The sequence below is a fragment of the Anomaloglossus baeobatrachus genome, chromosome 4 (assembly GCF_048569485.1).
Source record: "Anomaloglossus baeobatrachus isolate aAnoBae1 chromosome 4, aAnoBae1.hap1, whole genome shotgun sequence".
NCBI lineage: Eukaryota > Metazoa > Chordata > Amphibia > Anura > Aromobatidae > Anomaloglossus > Anomaloglossus baeobatrachus.
In genome coordinates this window covers 233,326,634-233,346,590 of record NC_134356.1, presented here as the reverse complement: position 1 = coordinate 233,346,590, position 19,957 = coordinate 233,326,634, and the positions used below count along the sequence as shown (strand labels likewise).

Genomic DNA, 19,957 nt, shown 5'->3' with positions numbered 1-19,957 from the left:
GTCGTATCAGACTGGTCCTACCGGGCAGCTCGGAGAAGACATCGGGGTTCTGCTGAACCAACCGTCTGGCCTCTCGCCTCTGTGTCTTGGTGAGGGCTTCTCCAATCCTTACTTCCGGTTCGTCCTCTCCGGAGGTCGCTGGAGCCGGATGTGAACGACCCGAAGAGGAGGGAGGTGGGGAAAAAACAGCCATCAGGCTTTCCCGTTCCTGCCAAGGTTTTAATAGGTTGACATGGTATATTTGTTCAGGTTTCCGCCTACCGGGCTGCAATACTTTATAGTTGACCACCCCGACTCTTTCCTTTATCTCGTAGGGGCCTTGCCACTGAGCCAGGAATTTACTCTCCGCCGTGGGAATCAATACCAACACCCGATCCCCGGGATTAAAGGTCCGCACGGTGGCTTGTCTATTGTAGCGGCCGCTTTGCGCGGCCTGAGCCTCCTGTAAATGCTCCTTCACAATTGGCATGACCGCGCTTATGCGGTTCTGCATACCCAAAATGTGTTCAATCACACTTTTATGGGGGGTGGGCTCCTGCTCCCAGGTTTCTTTTGCCAGGTCCAACAATCCCCGGGGATGTCGCCCGTATAACAATTCAAAAGGCGAAAACCCCGTGGATGCCTGTGGCACCTCTCGTATGGCAAACATCAAATAGGGAAGCATCATATCCCAGTCTTTCCCGTCTTTGGAAATCACCCTTTTGAGCATGGTTTTAAGGGTTTTATTGAATCGTTCCACTAAACCATCCGTCTGAGGATGATACACAGACGTACGCAACTGCTTGATCTGGAGTAGCCGGCATAGCTCTTTGGTCACTTTAGACATGAATGGGGTCCCCTGATCCGTAAGGATCTCCTTGGGCAACCCCACCCGGCAGAACACAGCAAACAACTCCCGAGCTATAAGCTTGGCTGCAGTATGTCTGAGTGGTATCGCCTCTGGTTACCGGGTGGCATAGTCAACGATCACTAGGATATGCTGGTGCCCTCGAGCAGACTTTACGAGGGGCCCCACCAGATCCATCCCTATCCGTTCAAAAGGGACTTCTATAATGGGTAACGGTACCAACGGACTGCGAAAGTGGGTCAGGGGTGCGGTAAGCTGACACTCCGGGCAGGTTTCGCAGAACCGTTTTACCTCCCCAAAGACCCCGGGCCAATAGAACCTTTGCAATATTCGCTCCTGCGTTTTCTTGACCCCTAGGTGACCACTCATCAGGTGTTTATGAGCCAAGTCGAGGACCCGCCGGCGATACGGCTGGGGCACCACCAACTGCTCCACCCCTACGCCCCGTATTTCATCTACCCGGTAGAGTAAATCCTGCTTAAGAGCGAAATGGGGGTATCTTACCTGGGCACCAGGCAGCTGTGCCACCCCGTCAACTACTGTCACCCGACTCCGGGCATGTATTAATGTAGGGTCCTGGAGTTGGGCTGTCCCAAACGTATCCGGGGACGCCTCCAACTCCGGGATGGGCTCGACCGTCTCAGCCTCTCCTGCCAATACCTCTAGGGGCGACCTATCAGGTTCACATCCTGTCCCTATCATGGGGACCCCTACGGCAGGCGTCCCGGATTCAGGATTGTAGGGCTCAGGTCCCGGACTGACCAATATCTGAGGGGACTTATGAGGTCCCTTCCATAAAGTCCAAAAATAGGGCAGATCCCTTCCTAGGATCACATCATAGGGAAGAGTATTAATAAGTCCCACCTCATGTTGCACCTGACCGCAAGGTGCTGTGATGGTGACTATCCCCGTAGGATAGTCTCGGCGGTCCCCATGTATGCAAACCACCCCCACGGTACGTCCTGTGGCCTTTACTTTAGCCCTTAGGGTTGATCGCACAAGGGTCACTAAGCTTCCGGAATCCAACAAGCCTGTAACCGGACATCCATTCACCTGAATTTGGCACAAGTGGAGCTCAGTCTCTGGGTAGACCAGGTCAGCGGTACACACCACCTGAGCATACATTGAACCCCGCCGGGTAACCCCACAATCCATGGGCTCCGGGGTGAGTGGACACTGGGCTTCCATATGTCCCACCCGCTGGCACCGCCAAAATCTAATAGGGAAGGACACCCCCTTGACGAGTTGTCGTTTAGGGTACGTAGTTTTCCGGACCTCAGGGATGGAGGGTGTGGTTTCAGACGGGACGGTAGCGGACTCCCGCACCGGTGTCAGCGGTGGGTCCTTGGCCCTAGGCTTGGAGGGACCGGACCGACGGGCGGTACGCAAAGTCTCAGTGTCCCGTATCAAGTCCTGCGTAGCCACATGCCGCTCTACCAGGGACACTAATTGGTCCAGGGTACTCGGGTCACCCTGTCCGACCCACCGTTGAACGGTGACGGGTAAAGTGCGCACAAAACGATCCACTACTACCCTTTCCACCATTTGCGCCGGGCTCAGAGTGTCAGGCTGCAACCACTTTTTTACAAGATGCAACAAGTCATAGGCCTGGGAGCGTACGGGTTTGGCTTCCTCAAAGAACCACTGATTTACCCGCTGAGCCCGTACATAGGTATTCACCCCCAACCGAGCCAGTATTTCGGCTTTCAGGGTCACATAGTCAATGGCGTCCTCGGTACAGAGGTCCAGGTACGCTTTTTGGGGTTCCCCCGTCAGATAGGGCGACAATACCTCAGCCCACTGCGGGGTCGGCAGCTTTTCCCGCTCGGCCACCCGCTCAAACACCGCCAGGAACGCTTCCACATCATCACCCGGGGTCATCTTTTGCAACGCTTGTCTCACCGCTTTCCGGACGCTGCCGTCGTCATCCGGTCCCGGGGTGGTTGCTGCCGGTCTGGCACGGATCGACTTGGCCAGGAGAACCATCTGTTCTTGGTGCCTTTTTTCCTGCAATTGCAAGGCTTGCTGTTGACGTGCATTGGCCTGCTCCATCTGTTCTTGGTGCACTTGCAAGGATTGCTGCTGACGTGCATTGGCCTGATCCATCTGTTCTTGGAATTTTTTTTTCCTGCATTTGCAAGGATTGGAGCAGGTGTGCATTGGTCTGTTGCTGCTGTGCATTAGCCTGAGCCAAATGCTTTAGTATGTCCTCCATGGCGTCGCCGGGTTTGGGCTGTAGTATAGCCGCTCGAATCCAGGACATGCGCAGCTGGGTCACCAGGGATGGATGCTACACCTCACCGGCTGTCATGCCCGCATTCTCCACCATATGTGAGGTAGCGTCGTCGGCTGCGCTGCAGAAGACACCGGATCCAGGCACCAAGGTTCACAGCACACGGTTTATTCCAAAGAAAAAGTTCACAATAGTACATAGGTGCCTTTCCGGCAGAGAACTCAGGGAGATGTGATCACCCCCTCACACCCGGCACACCTGCCCTTGTTCCTGAATCTATTTATCCCTCCCTTCAGCCTGTAGGGAAAACAGCATTAACCCTATAGTGGATTATCATGGAGTGAGCACAACCGGGGCGAGACATACCGGCCGTCATAGATAACCCCGGTCACAGTCTCACAATATATATACATATATATATATATATATATATATATATATATATATATATATATATATATATATATATATATATATATATATATATATATATATATATTATACAGTACAGACCAAAAGTTTGGACACACCTTCTCATCTCTAGACCAACTAGTAAGAGGAGACTTTGTGCAGCAGGCCTTCATGGTAAAATAGCTGCTTGGAAACCACTGCTAAGACAGGCAACAAGCAGAAGAGACTTGTTTGGGATAAGGAACAAAAGGAATGGACATTAGACCAGTGGAAATCTGTGCTTTGGTCTGATGAGTCCAAATTTGAGATCTTTGGATCCAACCACCGTGTCTTTGTAGAAAAGGTGAACGGATGGACTCTACATGGTTGGTTCCCACCATGAAGCATGGAGGAGGAGGTGTGATGGTGTGGAAGTGCTCTGCTGGTGACACTGTTGGGGATTTATTCAAAATTGAAGGCATACTGAACCAGCATGCCTAGATTATTTTTTTTTTTGCCTAACATGTCATCTTTAAAGGGAATCTGTCACCAGGTTTTTGCCATCTAATCTGAGAGCAGCATAATCTAGGGGCAAAGATCCTGATTCTAGCGATGTTTCACTTACTGGGCTGCTTAGTGTAGTTTTGTTCTGTGTAATCAGCAGGAGATTATCATTAGAGGACTACTTGGCATGCTGCCAGGTAGTCCAGCATATTTATGAGCTTTGTATAACTGCTAGATCTGCAGCAGAGAAAACATTGATTTTATCAAAATAACAGCAAACAGCTCACTCAGTGACACATCGCAGGAATCATGGTCTCTTTACATTTTGCTGCTCTCTGAAGGGGTAGCAAAAACATGGTTACAGATTCCCTTTGACTTTATGCCTTTTAGAGACCATTTCATCTTCACCTTGCTTAAAGGTAACCTGTCGGCTCCAAGATGCACCCAGAACCACAAGCGATTCTGGGTGCCTATTGCTAATCGCTGCCTAACTGTCCCTGTATACACTAGCATAGATAAAGAGATCTTCAGAAAGGTATTTCTAAAGATTTTTTATCGTACGCTAATGAGCAAGGGGACTAGTCCCCTGTGCATTAGTTCCTCGGCCAGTCGGCCCCATTAGCATGTTAGTATGCCCCTGTGGGTGTGCTAACATGCTAATGAATGTGCAGCGTCACAGGATGATCTCACTCACCTCTCCGCTGCCATCGCAGCCCGACACTGGATTTCGGCTCAGTGCACATGACACCGGAGTTTGGGTCATACGCACTGAGCTGAAATCCCTCGTCGGACGCGATGGCAGCGGAGAGGTGAGTGAGATCATCCTGTGACGCTGCACATTCATTAGCATGTTAGCACACCTACAGGGGCATACTAACATGCTAATGGGGCCGACTAGCCAGGGGAACTAACACCCAGGGGACTAGTCCCTGCACTCATTAGCCTACGATAAAAGATCTTTAGAAATACTTTTTCTAAAGATCCCTTTATCTATACTAGTGTATACAGGGACAGTTAGGCAGGGATTAGCAATATGCACCCTTTAATTGTTCACAATAACAGTAATTTTAACCAGGGGTGCACAAACTTTTACATTCCATATGTCATAGCAAGTAGATAATATTGGATACAGCTTGTTCATTAATTAAATGAAAAATACAATTCTGCCAAAAAATGTGACATGTAAATTAAATTCTTGTGCAGTGCAATAGTGATTTACTTTAAAGATTACCTCTGGGCATCCCTTCACCTACATAATGACTTGGGACTCTCTTGTTTCCATGTTAAGATTTGAATAGTGAGAAATCTAAGTATCTACGGAGCTAAGAGCAGACTGCAGGACTGAGTATTCTGTGGTGCCCAAAGTAGTTCTTTAGGAACCTTAATAATGACACATATTACCTGAAAGGATATCAATTCCAGCAAAACAAAGCTCTGCAATCACATCATGTATTTCTAGTTCATCAGGCACCGGGGGTCCAGCCTGCAACACTCTTCTATTGCTATCCGTTAGCGCTTCAACAATAGCGAGGAATTGGGCTGCATTGTTTCCAAACATCTCTACCAGAAGTCGCTCCGTATTAGTACGAGGCCACGGCAACTGGGAATAAAACAGCAGATGTAATTTCTTAGAATGTGGCTTATTTTACAGTTTTGTAGATAGTATTGGTAGGTCTGCATTGTGGTAGGTCTGTTCTCATGAATTGGCCAATTTGTGCGCCAACTACCTCCATTTTTTTACGTAGTTTCTATGGCAGTAATGCAGTTCCACATTTATATATTCAGTGTTTCCATATTGTAGTAATACGGTGTACATCTGTATTTTGGGAAATACAAAAAAAATGTTCAGCTCACCTGTCCCCTGAGTGCTCCAGATCAACAGTTCCACCACACTTAAAAACGTCCAAAAAAGGGATCATAACCTGATTATGATCTAAGTGAACCTGTCAGGTGCAATATGCAGCCAGAACCCACGAGCTGTTCTGGGTGCATATTACTAATCCCTGCCTAATTGTCCCTGTACACACTAGCATAGATAAAGAGATCTTTACAAAAAGTATTTCTAAAGATCTTTTATCGTATGCTAATGAGCGAGGGCAGTAGGCCCCTGGACGTTAGTTCCCCTGGCTAGTCGCTCTCATTAGCATGTTAGTACATCCCTGTGGGTTTGCTATCATGCTAATAAATATGCAGCGTCAGAGGATGATCTCACTCCCCTCTCCACTGCCATCGCTGCCCAACGCTGGATTTTAGCTTCGTGCGCATGACCCAGAGTTTGGGTCATGCGCACTACTTCAGTTTGAAACCCAGACGCGTACACCCGGCTTCATAGTGCGCATGACCGAAACTGCAGGATCATGCACACTGAGCTGAAATCCAGTGTCGGGTGGCAATCGCAGTGGAGAGATGAGTGAGATCATCCTGTGATGCTGCGTAATCATTAGCATGTTAGCACGCCCACAGTGACATACTAACATGCTAATGGAGCCAACTAGCCAGGGGAACTAACGCCCAGGGGACTAGTGCCCTCGCACATTAGCAGATGATTAAAGATCTATAGAAATACTTTTTCTAAAGATTTCTTTATCTAAGCTAGTGTGCACAGGGACGGTTAGGCAGGGATTAGCAATATGCACCCAGGACTGCTTGTGGTTCTGGGTGCATATTGGACCTGACAGGTTCCCTTTAGGCTCTGTGCGCACTAGAAAAGTGATTTTTCTCAAGAAAATTTCTTGAGAAACTTCTGGGAGTTGAAGATTTCCGCACCTGCGGAAAAATCCGCGGGAAAAACGCATGCGGATTTGCCGCGGATTTGCCGCGGATTTACAGCAGATTTACCGCGGATTTACCGCAGGTTGGTCCCTGCGGTTTTGCAATAAATAATATAGATAATCGATAGACAGATAATGGATAGAGTGAAAGATGGATAGATGAATAGATAGATAGATGAGAAAGACCTATATAATGTCCCACCCCCTGCATATTCTAAGCTGGCACCCTTTAGTGACTTTCATGTGGCACTAAAGGGTGCTTAGCCTTGTATTTAGCCATAAAATAAATAATTAAAAAAAAAACGACGTGAGGTCCCCCCATCTTTTGTAGCCAGCTAGGGTAAAGCAGACGGCTGCAGCCTGCAAACCACAGCTGGCAGCTTCACCTTGGCTGGTAATCCAAAATAGAGGGCACCCCACGCTGTTATTTTACATTAAATAAATAATTTAAAACAAAAAACGTGGGGTCCCCCCCAAATTGGATCACCAGACAAGGTAAAGCGGACAGCTGTGGTCTGGTATTCTCAGACTAGGGAGGTCCACTGTTATTGGACACTCCCCAGCCTAAAAATAGCAGGCCGCAGCCGCCCCAGAAGTGGCGCATCCATTAGACGTGCCAATCCTGGCGCTTCGCCCCAACTCATCCCGTTGCCCTGGTGCGTTGGCAAACGAGGTAATATATGGGGTTGATGCCAGATGTGTAATGTCACCTGGCATCAAGCCCTGGGGTTGGTGAGGTCAGGCGTCTATCAGATACCCGACATCACCAACCCAGTCAGTAAGAAATAAAAAATAGACAACAAAAAAAGTTTTATTTGAAAAAACACTCCCCAAAACATTCCCTCTTTAACCAATTTATTGAAAAGAACAATCAATTCCACGTCCGGCGTAATCCAATAAGGGGGGGTGTCCCACGGCGATCCATACCATAGTCGCTGTCCCAGTCAATGAAGAACAGAATGTTCCCCATTGGCTGGGAGAGCAATGCAGTGACCTGAGCTAACATCAATAGCCCAGGTCACTGCAGGGGATGACGAGCACTGCCATCAGGAGCATAGATGAAATCATTACCTGCTGTGATCATCTCCTGTACTGCTGACGTCAGCGCTGTCACTGACTTCTATGCCCGCCGCGTTGTCAGAAGTATTGCGAGAGCCCGTAACGTCACCGCTAGTGACAGTCTCGGGCCGCCCGCGAGACGGGCATAGACAGCAGTGACAGCGGTGACGTCAGGAGGCAGGAGATCGTCACAGCAGGTAATGATCTCACCTCCTGACAGCAGCGATCGTCATCCCCGCGGCTGCCAGCACTGCAGGGGTCAGTGTCTGCCTGCGCTGCCGCGTGACAAGCTGCTGATACTGCGGGCAGACACTGATACCCTGCAGTGCAGTGTCAGTGTCTGCCTGTGTCAGTGTCTGCCAGCGCTGCAGCGTGACAAGCTGCCGATACTGCGGGCACACACTGACGCTGCAGGGTGACAAGCTACTGACACTGCGGGCAGACACTGACACACTGCAGTGCAGGCAGCAACGAGGCTGGAGCGGGACACAGACTGCACGGGCACCTGGAGGTCGCACGGAAGTGCTTCTGTGCGGCGTCCAGGGAGTGTGACGTCTGTGTTTACTCTGCTCCGCTTCCTCTTCCTGGCATAATGACATCGCTTCCTGCAATGGCATAATGACATCGCTTCCTGCAAAACCGCAGGCAGCGATGTACATTACCGCAGGTAAATCGCGGCTATACCTGGGGTATACCGCACATCATTTGCTACCTGCGGTATACCCCCGGAATTTTGCGATTACATTACAGTGAATGGAGTGAAATTCCGGGGGTATACCGCAGGTACCTGCGGAAAATAATGGACATGCTCATTTTCTCAAGAAAGTTTCTCGAGAAAATTTTCTCAAGGAAATTTCTTGAGAAAAATCCGCAGTGTGCGCACAGCTATTTTTTTTTCTCATAGGATTTGCTGGGAAATGTCTGCACAAAGATTGCAGACATTTCTCAAGAATTTTCCGCAGCAAATCCGCGGGTAAATCCGCGGGCAAAACGGCCTAGTGCGCACAGAGCCTTAATGCGGGCGTCACACAAGACGATATATCGTGCGATATGTCGGCAGGGTCACGTCGTAAGTGACGTACATCCGGCATCGCTTGATATATCGTAGCGTGTGACAGCTATGAACGAGCAGAAATACTCCCTTCTCGCTGACACGTCGCTCATTTTGTAAAAATCGCACGTCCTGTTGTTCATCGTTCCCAGGGCAGCACACATCGCTCCGTGTGACACCCCAGGAACGATGAACTGCAGCTTACCTGCGTCCCGCCGGCAATGCTGAAGGAAGGAGGTGGGCGGGATGTTTACGTCCCGTTCATCTCCGCCCCTCCGCTTCTATTGGGCGGCCGCTGTGTGACGTCGCTGTGACGCCGACGTCCCTCCCCCTTCAGGAAGTGGATGTTCGCCACCCACAGAGACGTCGCTCAGCAGGTAAGTACGTGTGCCGGGGGTTTAACGACTTTTTGCGCCACGGGCAACTAATTGCCCGTGACGCACAAACGATGGGGGTGAGTACGATCGCTCGTGCGATCGCATGATAGATCATATTGTGTGACGCCCGCATAAGAGTAGAGATGAGCGAACCCGAGGTTCGGTGTTCGTATCAAACACAGACTTTACAAAAAAACAGGGTTCAGGTTTGTCTGTTTCCATTTTCTGCAATGCTTTATAATTGATGGAATAAAGTCTACCCTTTTACAGTAGAAGTGATGGATCCCTTTTTTGGATGTTTATAGCTGTATTTTCTAGGTGTGCATTAACCAAAACGTGGTCAGGCAGGAGGGAAAGCAAGTAGAATATTTTGCTGCATAGAGCTATTCCCATTAGAAAAAGGGTGATTATGACCCCATTTTATAACGCTCTTCAGAACATATCTGTCACATGGTGTTTGACTGTAAACTCACTGAGTGTCATGGCAGCATTTGACGTTGTTCACACTGCAGAATCTGACACTCAACACTACACCTCCTTTGATGCTTCGAAGTTACACAGACAGGTCGTGATCAGGCTTGCATGAGTTAATTTCTGCTAGCCTGCTGGTTACCTCTTCGATCACATGTTGTGGGAGACCTATCACAGTCACTCTCCACCTTTTTAAGATGGTTGAGCCTTTCTTCCCATGCCGACTAAAGCTTTTGCTAAGCCAGTCTGTGTGCTGTTGTATCCCAGTCCTGCTGGTGATTGTATTACTTTGTGTGTGAAGTTGTTGTGGAATACTCCCATTGTCTTGTTGTTTACTCCTTGCTCTTACTTTTATCCTAACCTATTTTTGTCTTATACCTCTGTGTGTGTGGGATATCTAGTATTCCCTAGCCTGAGGGTTAGTCTAGGAGTCCATGTCCCCTGCTCTCCATATACACCGTTAGAATATATGGAAAACTGAGGCAAATGTATTACTGTTTGATATAAAGACATTATAAACCTAAAGCTTACTTTACCTTAAAATTGTAGCACACATCAATAATAAGGTTGGGCTACACTTTAAGGCCCTGTGCGCACTTGCCGGTTTTTGCCGCGGATTTATTGCGGATTTGCTGCATGTTTCGCTGCAGAAAATGTTCATAACATCTGTGCAGTGATTCACCAGCAAATGGAAAAAAAAAATCCAAGAACACAGACACAGACATATAGAATACACATAGAAAGCAAACGGAAATATAGAAAAAAAAAACACGTGGGCTCCGCTGTATTTTTACGTCCAGCCGAGGTAAGCACACAGCGGCGGCCCGGTATTCTCAGGCTGGGGAGGGCGAGGGCCAGGGTTAATATCCCCCGCCTCCCTCCCCCCTCCCGCAGCCGAGAATATCAGCCGCAGCTGCCCCGGGACTGTCGCATGCATTATGCGACAGTCCCGGAGTGTCCCCGGCTTTTCTTGTTGCCGTGATGCAGTGGCAAGCAAGGTAATGTAAGGAGTTAATGGCGACGGATCGCCGCCACTAAGTCCAGGCTTGATCATGGCAGCGTCTATGAGACAGCTGACATGATCAACCCGTAAGTAAAGTGAAAAAACACACACTGAAAAATCCTTTATTTTAAATAAAATACAAAAAAGCTCCTGGTTCACCATTTTATTAAACCCCCCCCCCCCCCCCCGAAACACACAGCTCCGGCGACTGACACAGACACTGCTGAATGCAGCCTCGCAGCGAGACAGCAGAGGTAATTACCGGTCATTTCCCACGGCCGGTAATGGAACAACACATTACCGCCCGGGAGAACTGCAGCGTGTGCTCACAGGGACTCTATCTATTTCTCTATCTATCTATTCTTCTATCTATTCTTCTATCTGTCTATTTCTCTATCTATCTATCTCAGAATGAAATGATTTTTTTTTTTCAATGTGCTTTATTGCATTCAATGCAATAAAGCACATGTACCAACCCGCACGCGGCAAAACCGCGGCAATACCGCGAACAATACAGCTGTAAAACCGCAGCAAACCGCATGCAGTTTTCGGGTGCGGTTTGTCGCGGTTTTTTACCGCGGGTGCGATAATCTTTCAATGCCTGCGGAATTTTCTTGAGAAAATTCCATTTTCCAGTGCGCACAAAGCCTAACTGTTTCAGAGAAACCTGTTACATAACCAAAGTTCGCTAGGTGTCTCTGCTACATCATAGCACAATATCACTGAATGCGTCACATTGTGACCCTGAGTGTACTGTTACAAGCAAGTCGTAAGAAGTCCAACTGTATTTGATTTTTTTTGCGACTTGCTAGTCAAAGTTGTAGTACCTCGCGGTGTCAATACGACCCCAAGTACTTGTATTGTGCTGAAATGCAGCAGCAACATCTAGCAAACTTTGGCTGTGTGACCGGTGCCCAGACCAAAATCGTCATGTAGCCCCAGCCTAAATTTGGGACATTTTAGGACCTCAACTATTCCTATCTCTTCTAAAAACCTTTGAAAAATGTATAAAACATATATCAACTTTGTTATAGTGAACGCATGCTAGTTTTTTGGTGCATATCAAACCTTTTTCTCATCTTTATGCTACCATAATTTAGTATAAAAATGTGTTGAATGTAATTGTTGCATTTCAGGACACCACCTGGACATTCCTTTCTTTTCTATACACTTTTAGGGTGCACTCAAATAGCTGTAGATTCTCTCATGCGAGAGAATCGGTCCAATTATGTTAATGACACTCGGCTCAAGCTCTGCTGTGAGCGTGATCCGAGTGTCATTTACTGTGATCTGATTCTCTTTTGTGTGAGAATGGGATCAAAGCTGCAGAGAAGATGGATAATTTATCATCATCTTCTCCATTAACTGTACGTCGACTGTACTCGGATGTCATCAGAGAGCCATCCAATGTTTTGCATGAACCCATAGACTAGAATGGGTGAGTGTCATTGGATCAGATGCACTTGTTGAACGCTGTGATTTTTTTTTCACATACTGAACCGGCATGAGAAAAAAAGTGCAAGTCGGCACAACCCCATAGTATAACATTAGGCATATAAAACATTGGATAGAACCCGACTGTGTTATACAGTCATGTGAGCGAGCCCTTACAAAGTGTCAAGTGTCTAAAATACGTAACCAACACACGACATGCATGCCACTTTTCTGGAACAATATGTGCTTAAGTATTTCGTTTTTTTCTGGAGACCTCAAAAGGAAGTTGATAATCTAGACCAAGTCCAAGAACTACTAAAATCGTGGATAGTCTCAAGAACAAAACTTATCAGGAAAGACTTAAAGGGGCATTCCAAGATTAACGTTTTAATATGTCCATAGGCCTACCCACAGAAGCAATAACAAACTGAGTTTTACTCAGTCATTGTTGCTCCAGTGCTCCTTCTCTGCTACTGCCCTCGGTTTTGTTGACTACAGCATCTGATTGCTGCAGCTAATGACAGGACTCATCATCGAAACTGCTGTTTTCGACACAAGATCGATGAGCCAAGTGATTGACTGCAGCAATCATGTGCTGTAGTCGTAATGTCACTGCTGCAACCTGTCAACAAAGAACAAAGGAAGCAACAGAGTGGCACACTGCCCGAATAAAGCTCAGATGGTTATTTTTACACTGTGGACATTTAAAAGTTAATAATAGAAAACCCCTTTAAAGAACTTAACTTGTATACCCTAGAGGAAAGCAGGCAAAGTGGGGCATGATCAAAACCATTAAATCTTAACGTTTTAAATGACACATCTGAAATTAGAAGGAGAAAAGATCAGAAGCAACTTCAGAAAATAGCATTTTACTGAAAGACTGATGGATGCTGGGAACAAACTTCCAGAAACAGAAGAAGGAACACAAACAATCCAGAACTAATAAGCACACCTGGGCAGATGACTACACCGCTCACTCTCTCCTTATCTTACATGAAATGATGAGTCAAGGAAGGGTATGAACTGTGAATTCACAGCCAGGATTTTGATTATTTCGGTGACATGACCTCTGCTAAATGTTCATTTTACTTGTATGGTTTGTGATAGATGGCAGCAGATTTTTATCAAGAATATCTTGGTACATTTGCCCATTCACCCTTCCTTCAATTATATGAAGTCTGCCAGTGCCATATGCAGAAAAACAGCCCCACATAATTATGTTCCCCCATCCAAACTTCACTGTTGGTATGGTGTTGTTGGGGTGATATGCAATGCCTTTTGGCCTCCAAACATAGTGTGTATTATGGCATCCAAAGAGTTCAATCTTGGTCTCAGCTGATCCAACTATATTCTCCCAGTATTTTACAGACTCGTCTCAATGTTGTTAGGCAAACTTTAAATGTGCTTCAACATGCTGTTTGTTCAGCAATGGACTCTTCCATGGTGAGCGTGCATACAATGTTGACTGCATTCATTGTTTTCTTTGAAACAATAGTACTTGCTGATTCCAGGTCTTTTTGTAGCTCTCCACATGTGGATCTTGGCTCTTAGACAACTCTTCTGATTATTCTTTTCACTCCTCTATCTGAAATCTTGCGGGGAGCACCTAGTTGTCGCTGGTTTATTGTAAAATTATTTTCTTTCCAGTTTCAGATTATGACCCCAACAGTGCTCAATGGAGCCTTCAATAGTTTAGAAATTCTTCTGTAACCAATGCCATCACTGTTTTGCAACAATAAGATTGCAACAAATGTTTTCAGGCAGCTCACTGGTTTTAACCATGATGAGATGTTTCTTGTAAAGCACCTTTGTAACGAGACACCATGTTATAGGTCATCAGTTGAACCAGCTGATATTACTTTTCACTAAGTGGCAGGATTGCTTACTGCTTACTGATAGATTTCAGCTGGTGTCATGACATTCCTTAGCTTTTTGCACTTCTCATTGTTCATGTGTTCAGTACTTTTTCCCTGTGTTATTTCTCATTATTACACATCACTAAATTTAGGGACATCTATGGTTTGATTTCTTTGCCTGTGTGCATGTAATGGGTTGTTATTGACATCTGGTGAGAAATTCATGTACTGTAAAAAGCACCTTTAAATATATTTACTTAAAAATTTGGTGACGTGTTCAGTACTTATTTCACCCACTGTATCTGTATTTAAACAACTTTCTGATTGTACCTGCATTCAGTTTGTATGATTACATTTGTTGCATAATTGGTGACTATTTCAGCATATGCAAGATTTGCAGAATGCTGGCAATGACGCCGGCTCTTGTAAATCATGTTATCATGCCCATAGGGGCGTGATAACATGCTAAATGGGCCAACTAGTCTGGGGAAACTAACGCACCATTGACTAGCCAAAGGGTTAATTTGGATATCATAAATGGATTTTCTTGCCAATTTACTGACTCAGCGTTCAAGTGTGGAAAGTCACCAAAAAGATATTAGTTTCTTGGCTGATAAGGATATCACCATAAGATGGATTTCACATTGAGTCAATATGGTAAATGTTGCAGTTTCCTATGAGACAGTTGTATATAACAACAGATATTGTTCTCAAAAATTTGCTAAGTTATGGAAGCCTTGGTTTCATTCTCTTTTGCCTCATATTAGTCCCAAGGTGATGAGGAGTATTCGGTCATGATTAAAGTATGAGATAAATTTGGTGCCTGACATGGGTGTCCTATGCTTTTCGCTCAGATATTAGACCCATGGTACAGTGGGTACGGAAAGTATTCAGACCCCTTTACATTTTTCACTCTTTGTTTCATTGCAGCCATATGGTAAATTCAAAAAAGTTCCTTTTTTTCTCATTAATGTATACTCTGCACCCCATCTTGACTGAAAAAAAAACAGAAATGTAGAAATTTTAGAAATTTTTGCAAATTTGTTAAACAAGAAAAACTGAAATATCACATGGTCAGAAGTATTCAGACCCATTGCTCAGTTTTGAGAAGCCCCCTTTTGAGCTAGTACAGCGATGAGTCTTCTTGGGAATGATGCAACAAGTTTTTCACATCTGGATTGGGGATCGTCTGCCATTCTTCCTTGCAGATCCTCTCCAGTTCCATCAGGATGGATGGTGAACATTGGTGCACAGCCATTTTCAGGTCTCTCCAGAGATGCTCATTTGGGTTTAGGTCAGGGCTCTGGCTGGGCCAGTTAAGAATGGTCACAGAGTTGTTCAAAAGCCACTCCTTTGTTATTTTAGCTGTGTGCTTAGGGTCATTGTCTTGTTGGAAGGTGAACCTTTGGCCAATTCTGAGGTCCAGAGCACTCTGGAAGAGGTTTTCTTCCAGAATATCTATGTACTTGGCCGCATTCATCTTTCCTTCAATTACAACCAGATGTCCTGTCCCTGCAGCTGAAATCATGTTTCACTGTTGGGATTGTATTGGGCAGGTGATGAGCAGTGCCTGGTTTTCTCCACACATACTGATTAGCATTATCACCAAAAAGTTCTATCTTCGTCTCATCAGACCAGAGAATCTAATTTCTCATAGTCTGGGAGTTCTTCATGTGTTTCTTTGCAAACTCTATGTGGGCTTTCTTATGTCTTGCACTGAGGAGAAGCTTCCGTCGGGCCACTCTGCTATAAAGGCCCGACTGGTGGAGGGCTGCAGTAATACTTGACTTTCTGGAACTTTCTCCCATCTCCCTACTGCATCTCTCGAGCTCAGCCACAGTGATCTTGGGGTTCTTCTTTACATCTCTCACCAAGGCTCTTCTCCTACGATTGCTCAGTTTGGCTGGACAGCAAACTAGGAAGAGTTCTGGTGGTCCCAAACTTCTTCCATTTAAGGATTATGGCGGCCACTGTGCTCTTAGTTACCTTGAGTACTGCAGAAATTCTTTTGTAACCTTGGCCAGATCTGTGTCTTTCCACAATTCTGTTTCTGAGCTCCTTGGGCAGTTCCTTTGACCTCATGATTCTCATTTGGTCTGACATGCACTGTGAGCTGTGAGGTCTTATATAGACAGAGCAGCAGTTAGGAGTACCGGGCACAGCTGATCCACATACAGCTCTCTGTCACAGTTTCCCAATAAGTCAGGGGAGATCCGGGTGCGTATTCCAAAGCAAAGACAATGCAAAATCCAAGTATAGAAAAGAAGTGTCACACTCCACAAGGATCTGGATGAAGGATGAAGCTTTAATCCAAGCTGGACCCGTAGAAGCAAGTTATTTGCGAAATGGCCCGCCGTTGTCTGGCGCTGCACGTCCTCACCCTCCCCCAGCACCTGTATCCCTGATATGTGCTTGGATTAAAGCTTCATCTTTCATCCAGATCCTTGTGGAGTGCGACCCTTCTTTTCTATACTTGGATCTTATATATACAGGTGTGAGCCTTTCCAAATTAAGTCCAATCAGTTTAATTAAACACAGCTGAACTCCAATGAAGCAGTAGAACCATCTCAAGAATCTTCACAAGGAAATTTACAGCATGTGACTTAAATATGAGTATGAGTATTGCAAAAATTGTTACATTTCTGTTTTTTTCTGTCAAGATGGGGTGCAGAGTGAACATTAATGAGAAAAAAAATAGAACTTTTTTGAATTTACCAAATGGCTGCAATGAAACAAAGACTGAAAAATTTAAAGGGGTCTGAATACTTTCCGTACCCACTGTATGTTAAGGGCAAGGTTATCTTCGCCAGACAATAATATTGAGCAATGAGAAATGTTATGTTAATTTGTTCTGTAACCTTGTTAGGCCTGCGCCACACATCCGTGCCTCCGGCACGTGTTTGTCATTTTTTACACGTACCGGCGGCACGGAGACACTTTAACCAATGCTACCCTATTGTAGCAGGCACACACACGTAAAACCACACGGAACGTGTGTCCGTGTGCGTTTGTACGTGTGTGCGTTTTTGAAAGCGCTGACATGTCCGTTTTTTCACCGGCAGCACGGGTGTCACACGGCCCGCACCCGCACCACACGGGTGTAGTGTGGATGCGGTCCCGTGTGACACGCGCCGGAGAAAACACACATGTCATTGAAAAAAAAACAAAACATTAACTCACCTTCTCCAGCCCTCCTGTCTCTGCCGCTGCTGCCTCTTGCTGCCGACCGCCGCTCATTAATCTCATAGAATATTCACTTCACTGCCTGGCAGCAGCAGCAGCGGGGAGACGGGAGGGCTGGAGACCGAGGATCAGCACCACGGACAGCAGCGCGGACATCAGGAAGGACCAGGTGAGTATAATAATTACCGGTTCTACGTGTGCTATCGCGGATAGCACACGTAGAACACACGTGTCACGCACGTACCAGAGACACGTACTTACCTGCACGCAACACGCAGGGGAAATACGTGTCTCTCGGCACGTGCGTGAAATTCACGTGAGTGTGGCAGAGGCCTTATGGTGTATAATCTTCAAAACAAGATTTTTTTTTATTTTTTTTATTTATTTTTTTTTTTTTTTAAAAGGTACAAAAAGCAGACGAAGATCATGTTGTCTTCTTCTGAAGACATCTGTTAGATTTCTAAGATTTGTTTTCTATTAGCATGTTATTATTTCAATCACATTTTTAAAAAATACCGTGGGATTAACCATCTTTACTGAAGAGGAATAATAAGCCTGAATCAACTGTGCATAATCAGAGACAAATAGCTGCAAAACTTCAGGTTATACATGTGCTACATGTGAGTGACACTGGGATCAAAAGATATAGAAGTAATAAAGAAGTATAATATGTACCGGGAGTTGTGATGGAAGTAATGACATGTGAATACCATCTGTAATTCCGAGAAATTCTGTAGAGATTTTAGGTTCCTTTCAACCAATCACACAATAAACTAGTTATCAACTTTCCAATCAAAAAATATGTTCATAGTTACAGTATAATAAATGTTTTAGCTTGTTTTTATGTAAGTGTAGAATAAAGGTATATATAAAAAAATGCCTAAATACTATATTCTGGTATTGGCTCATTTAGCTGTTACAAATAGGTAGTAACATTCAGTCCTCTGTATTTAATAGCCCACAGGCTAGCTATCATTTATGGCGCTTTGTTAGGCATTCTGATGAAGTCCCCATTAGCTTGCTTAGAAGAACAATAAACAATAAAAATGACAATACAATTGCTAAGATAAATAGGGTCTTGTCCCCATACCAACCTTTTCTGCTTCTTTTAGATTATTTTTCAGCTTTGGACGAAGGATTCCTTTAGGTTTTCTTCTCGACTCAAACACAGCTCTTTTGAAGATCATTACTGCCATCTGACAACAAATGCATTCACTTAGTACCATAAAATCAATTCACTTTCAATTAGGAGGAAAACTTTGTTAACCCCTTAACGACCGCGGGCCGTAAAATTACGTCCTAAATGACATAATCTTACTGCCCGCGGTCCTCCGGCGGCAGCATGCCGCGATCGGCACACATCTCAGCTGATTTTCACAGCTGAGATGTGTGCCTGCTAGGCACGAGCAGAATCGTTATCTGCTCGTGCCGATTAACCCCTTATAATGGCGCTGTCAATACATGACAGCGCCATTATAAGCGCAATCGCGGTAAAGTTTTACTTACCGCCGAAACCGGAAGTCACGTGACGCGATCACGTGACTCCCGATAGTTGCCATGGTAGTACAGGGTCATGTGATGACTCCTGTACTACACATGAATTGGTTTCACTTTCGCTGTGCCCGGAGCACAGCAAAAGAGAAAGACAGCGTATCTGCTGTTTACAGCCTTCCAGCTGTGATCAGCAGATACTGCAGAGCGATCGGAATGCTGATCGCAGTAGCCCCCTAGGGGGACTAGTAAAATAAAAAAAAAAAGTAAAAAAATAAGTTTTAAAAAATTAAAAAAAAACAAAAAAACCTAAAAGTTCAAATCACCCCCCATTCGCCCCATTAAAAATTAAAGGGTTAAAAAAATAAAAAATATACACACATTTGGTATCGCCGCGTTCAGAAACGCCCGATCTATCAAAATATAAAATCAATTAATCTGATCAGTAAACGGCGTAGCGGCAAAAAAATTCCAAACGCCAAAACGACGTTTTTTTGTCGCCACAACTTTTGCGCAAAATGCAATAAGAGGCGATCAAAACGTAGCATCTGCGCAAAAATGGTACCGTTAAAAACGTCAGCTCGAGACGCAAAAAATAAGCCGTCATTGAGCCTAAGATCCCGAAAAATGAGAACGCTACGGGTCACGGAATATGGCGTAAAATGTGCGCCACTTTTTTCGGACAAACTTCCGATTTTTTTTTAACCCCTTATATAAAAGTAAACCTATACATGTTTGGTGTCTACGAACTCGCACTGACCTGAGGCATCACACCCACACATCAGTTTTACCATATAGTGAACACAGTGAATAAAATATCTCAAAAACCATAGTGCTATCGCACTTTTTTTGCAATTTTTCAGCATTTGGAATTTTTTTGCCATTTTCTAGTACATAATATGGTAAAACTGATGGTTTCATTTAAAAGTACAGCTCGTTCCGCAAAAAATGAGCCCTCACATGACCATATTGACTGAAAAATAAAAAAGTTACGTCTCTCAGAAAAAGAATGGCGAAAAAAAAAAACGGAAAGCGAAAAATCGGCCGGTCGTGAAAGGGTTAAAAAAAATCACCTCACAACTAAAAACAACATAAATTGCACATGTATATATCTAAGTTGTTCTTGTCTCCTTTGTTCAGTGTCAACAGCTCTATCAAGTCCCTGGGCTTGATATCTGTAACAAAGGCATGCTACAGATACCCAGCTCCCAAATATTAGAAATTCTCTCATACCTTCGTACCCCCTGATTGGGAGTCTAACGACCTAGGGACCAAAGAGGTTGATCT

The 19,957-nt window shown here is 45.3% G+C and overlaps 1 protein-coding gene across 2 annotated transcripts in view; it reads right to left on the bottom strand.

Moving 5' to 3' along the window:
• Positions 1–19,957, bottom strand: part of CFAP54 (cilia and flagella associated protein 54) — a 680,590-nt gene that overhangs the window by 586,944 nt on the left and 73,689 nt on the right. For both annotated transcript variants that reach the window (XM_075344744.1, XM_075344743.1), the window contains exons 8-9: positions 18,274–18,375; positions 5,376–5,574 (exon numbers count right to left, since the gene is read on the bottom strand). In XM_075344744.1, the coding sequence (XP_075200859.1) occupies positions 5,376–5,574; positions 18,274–18,375 (301 nt within the window). The remainder of the gene's footprint in view (positions 1–5,375; positions 5,575–18,273; positions 18,376–19,957) is intronic.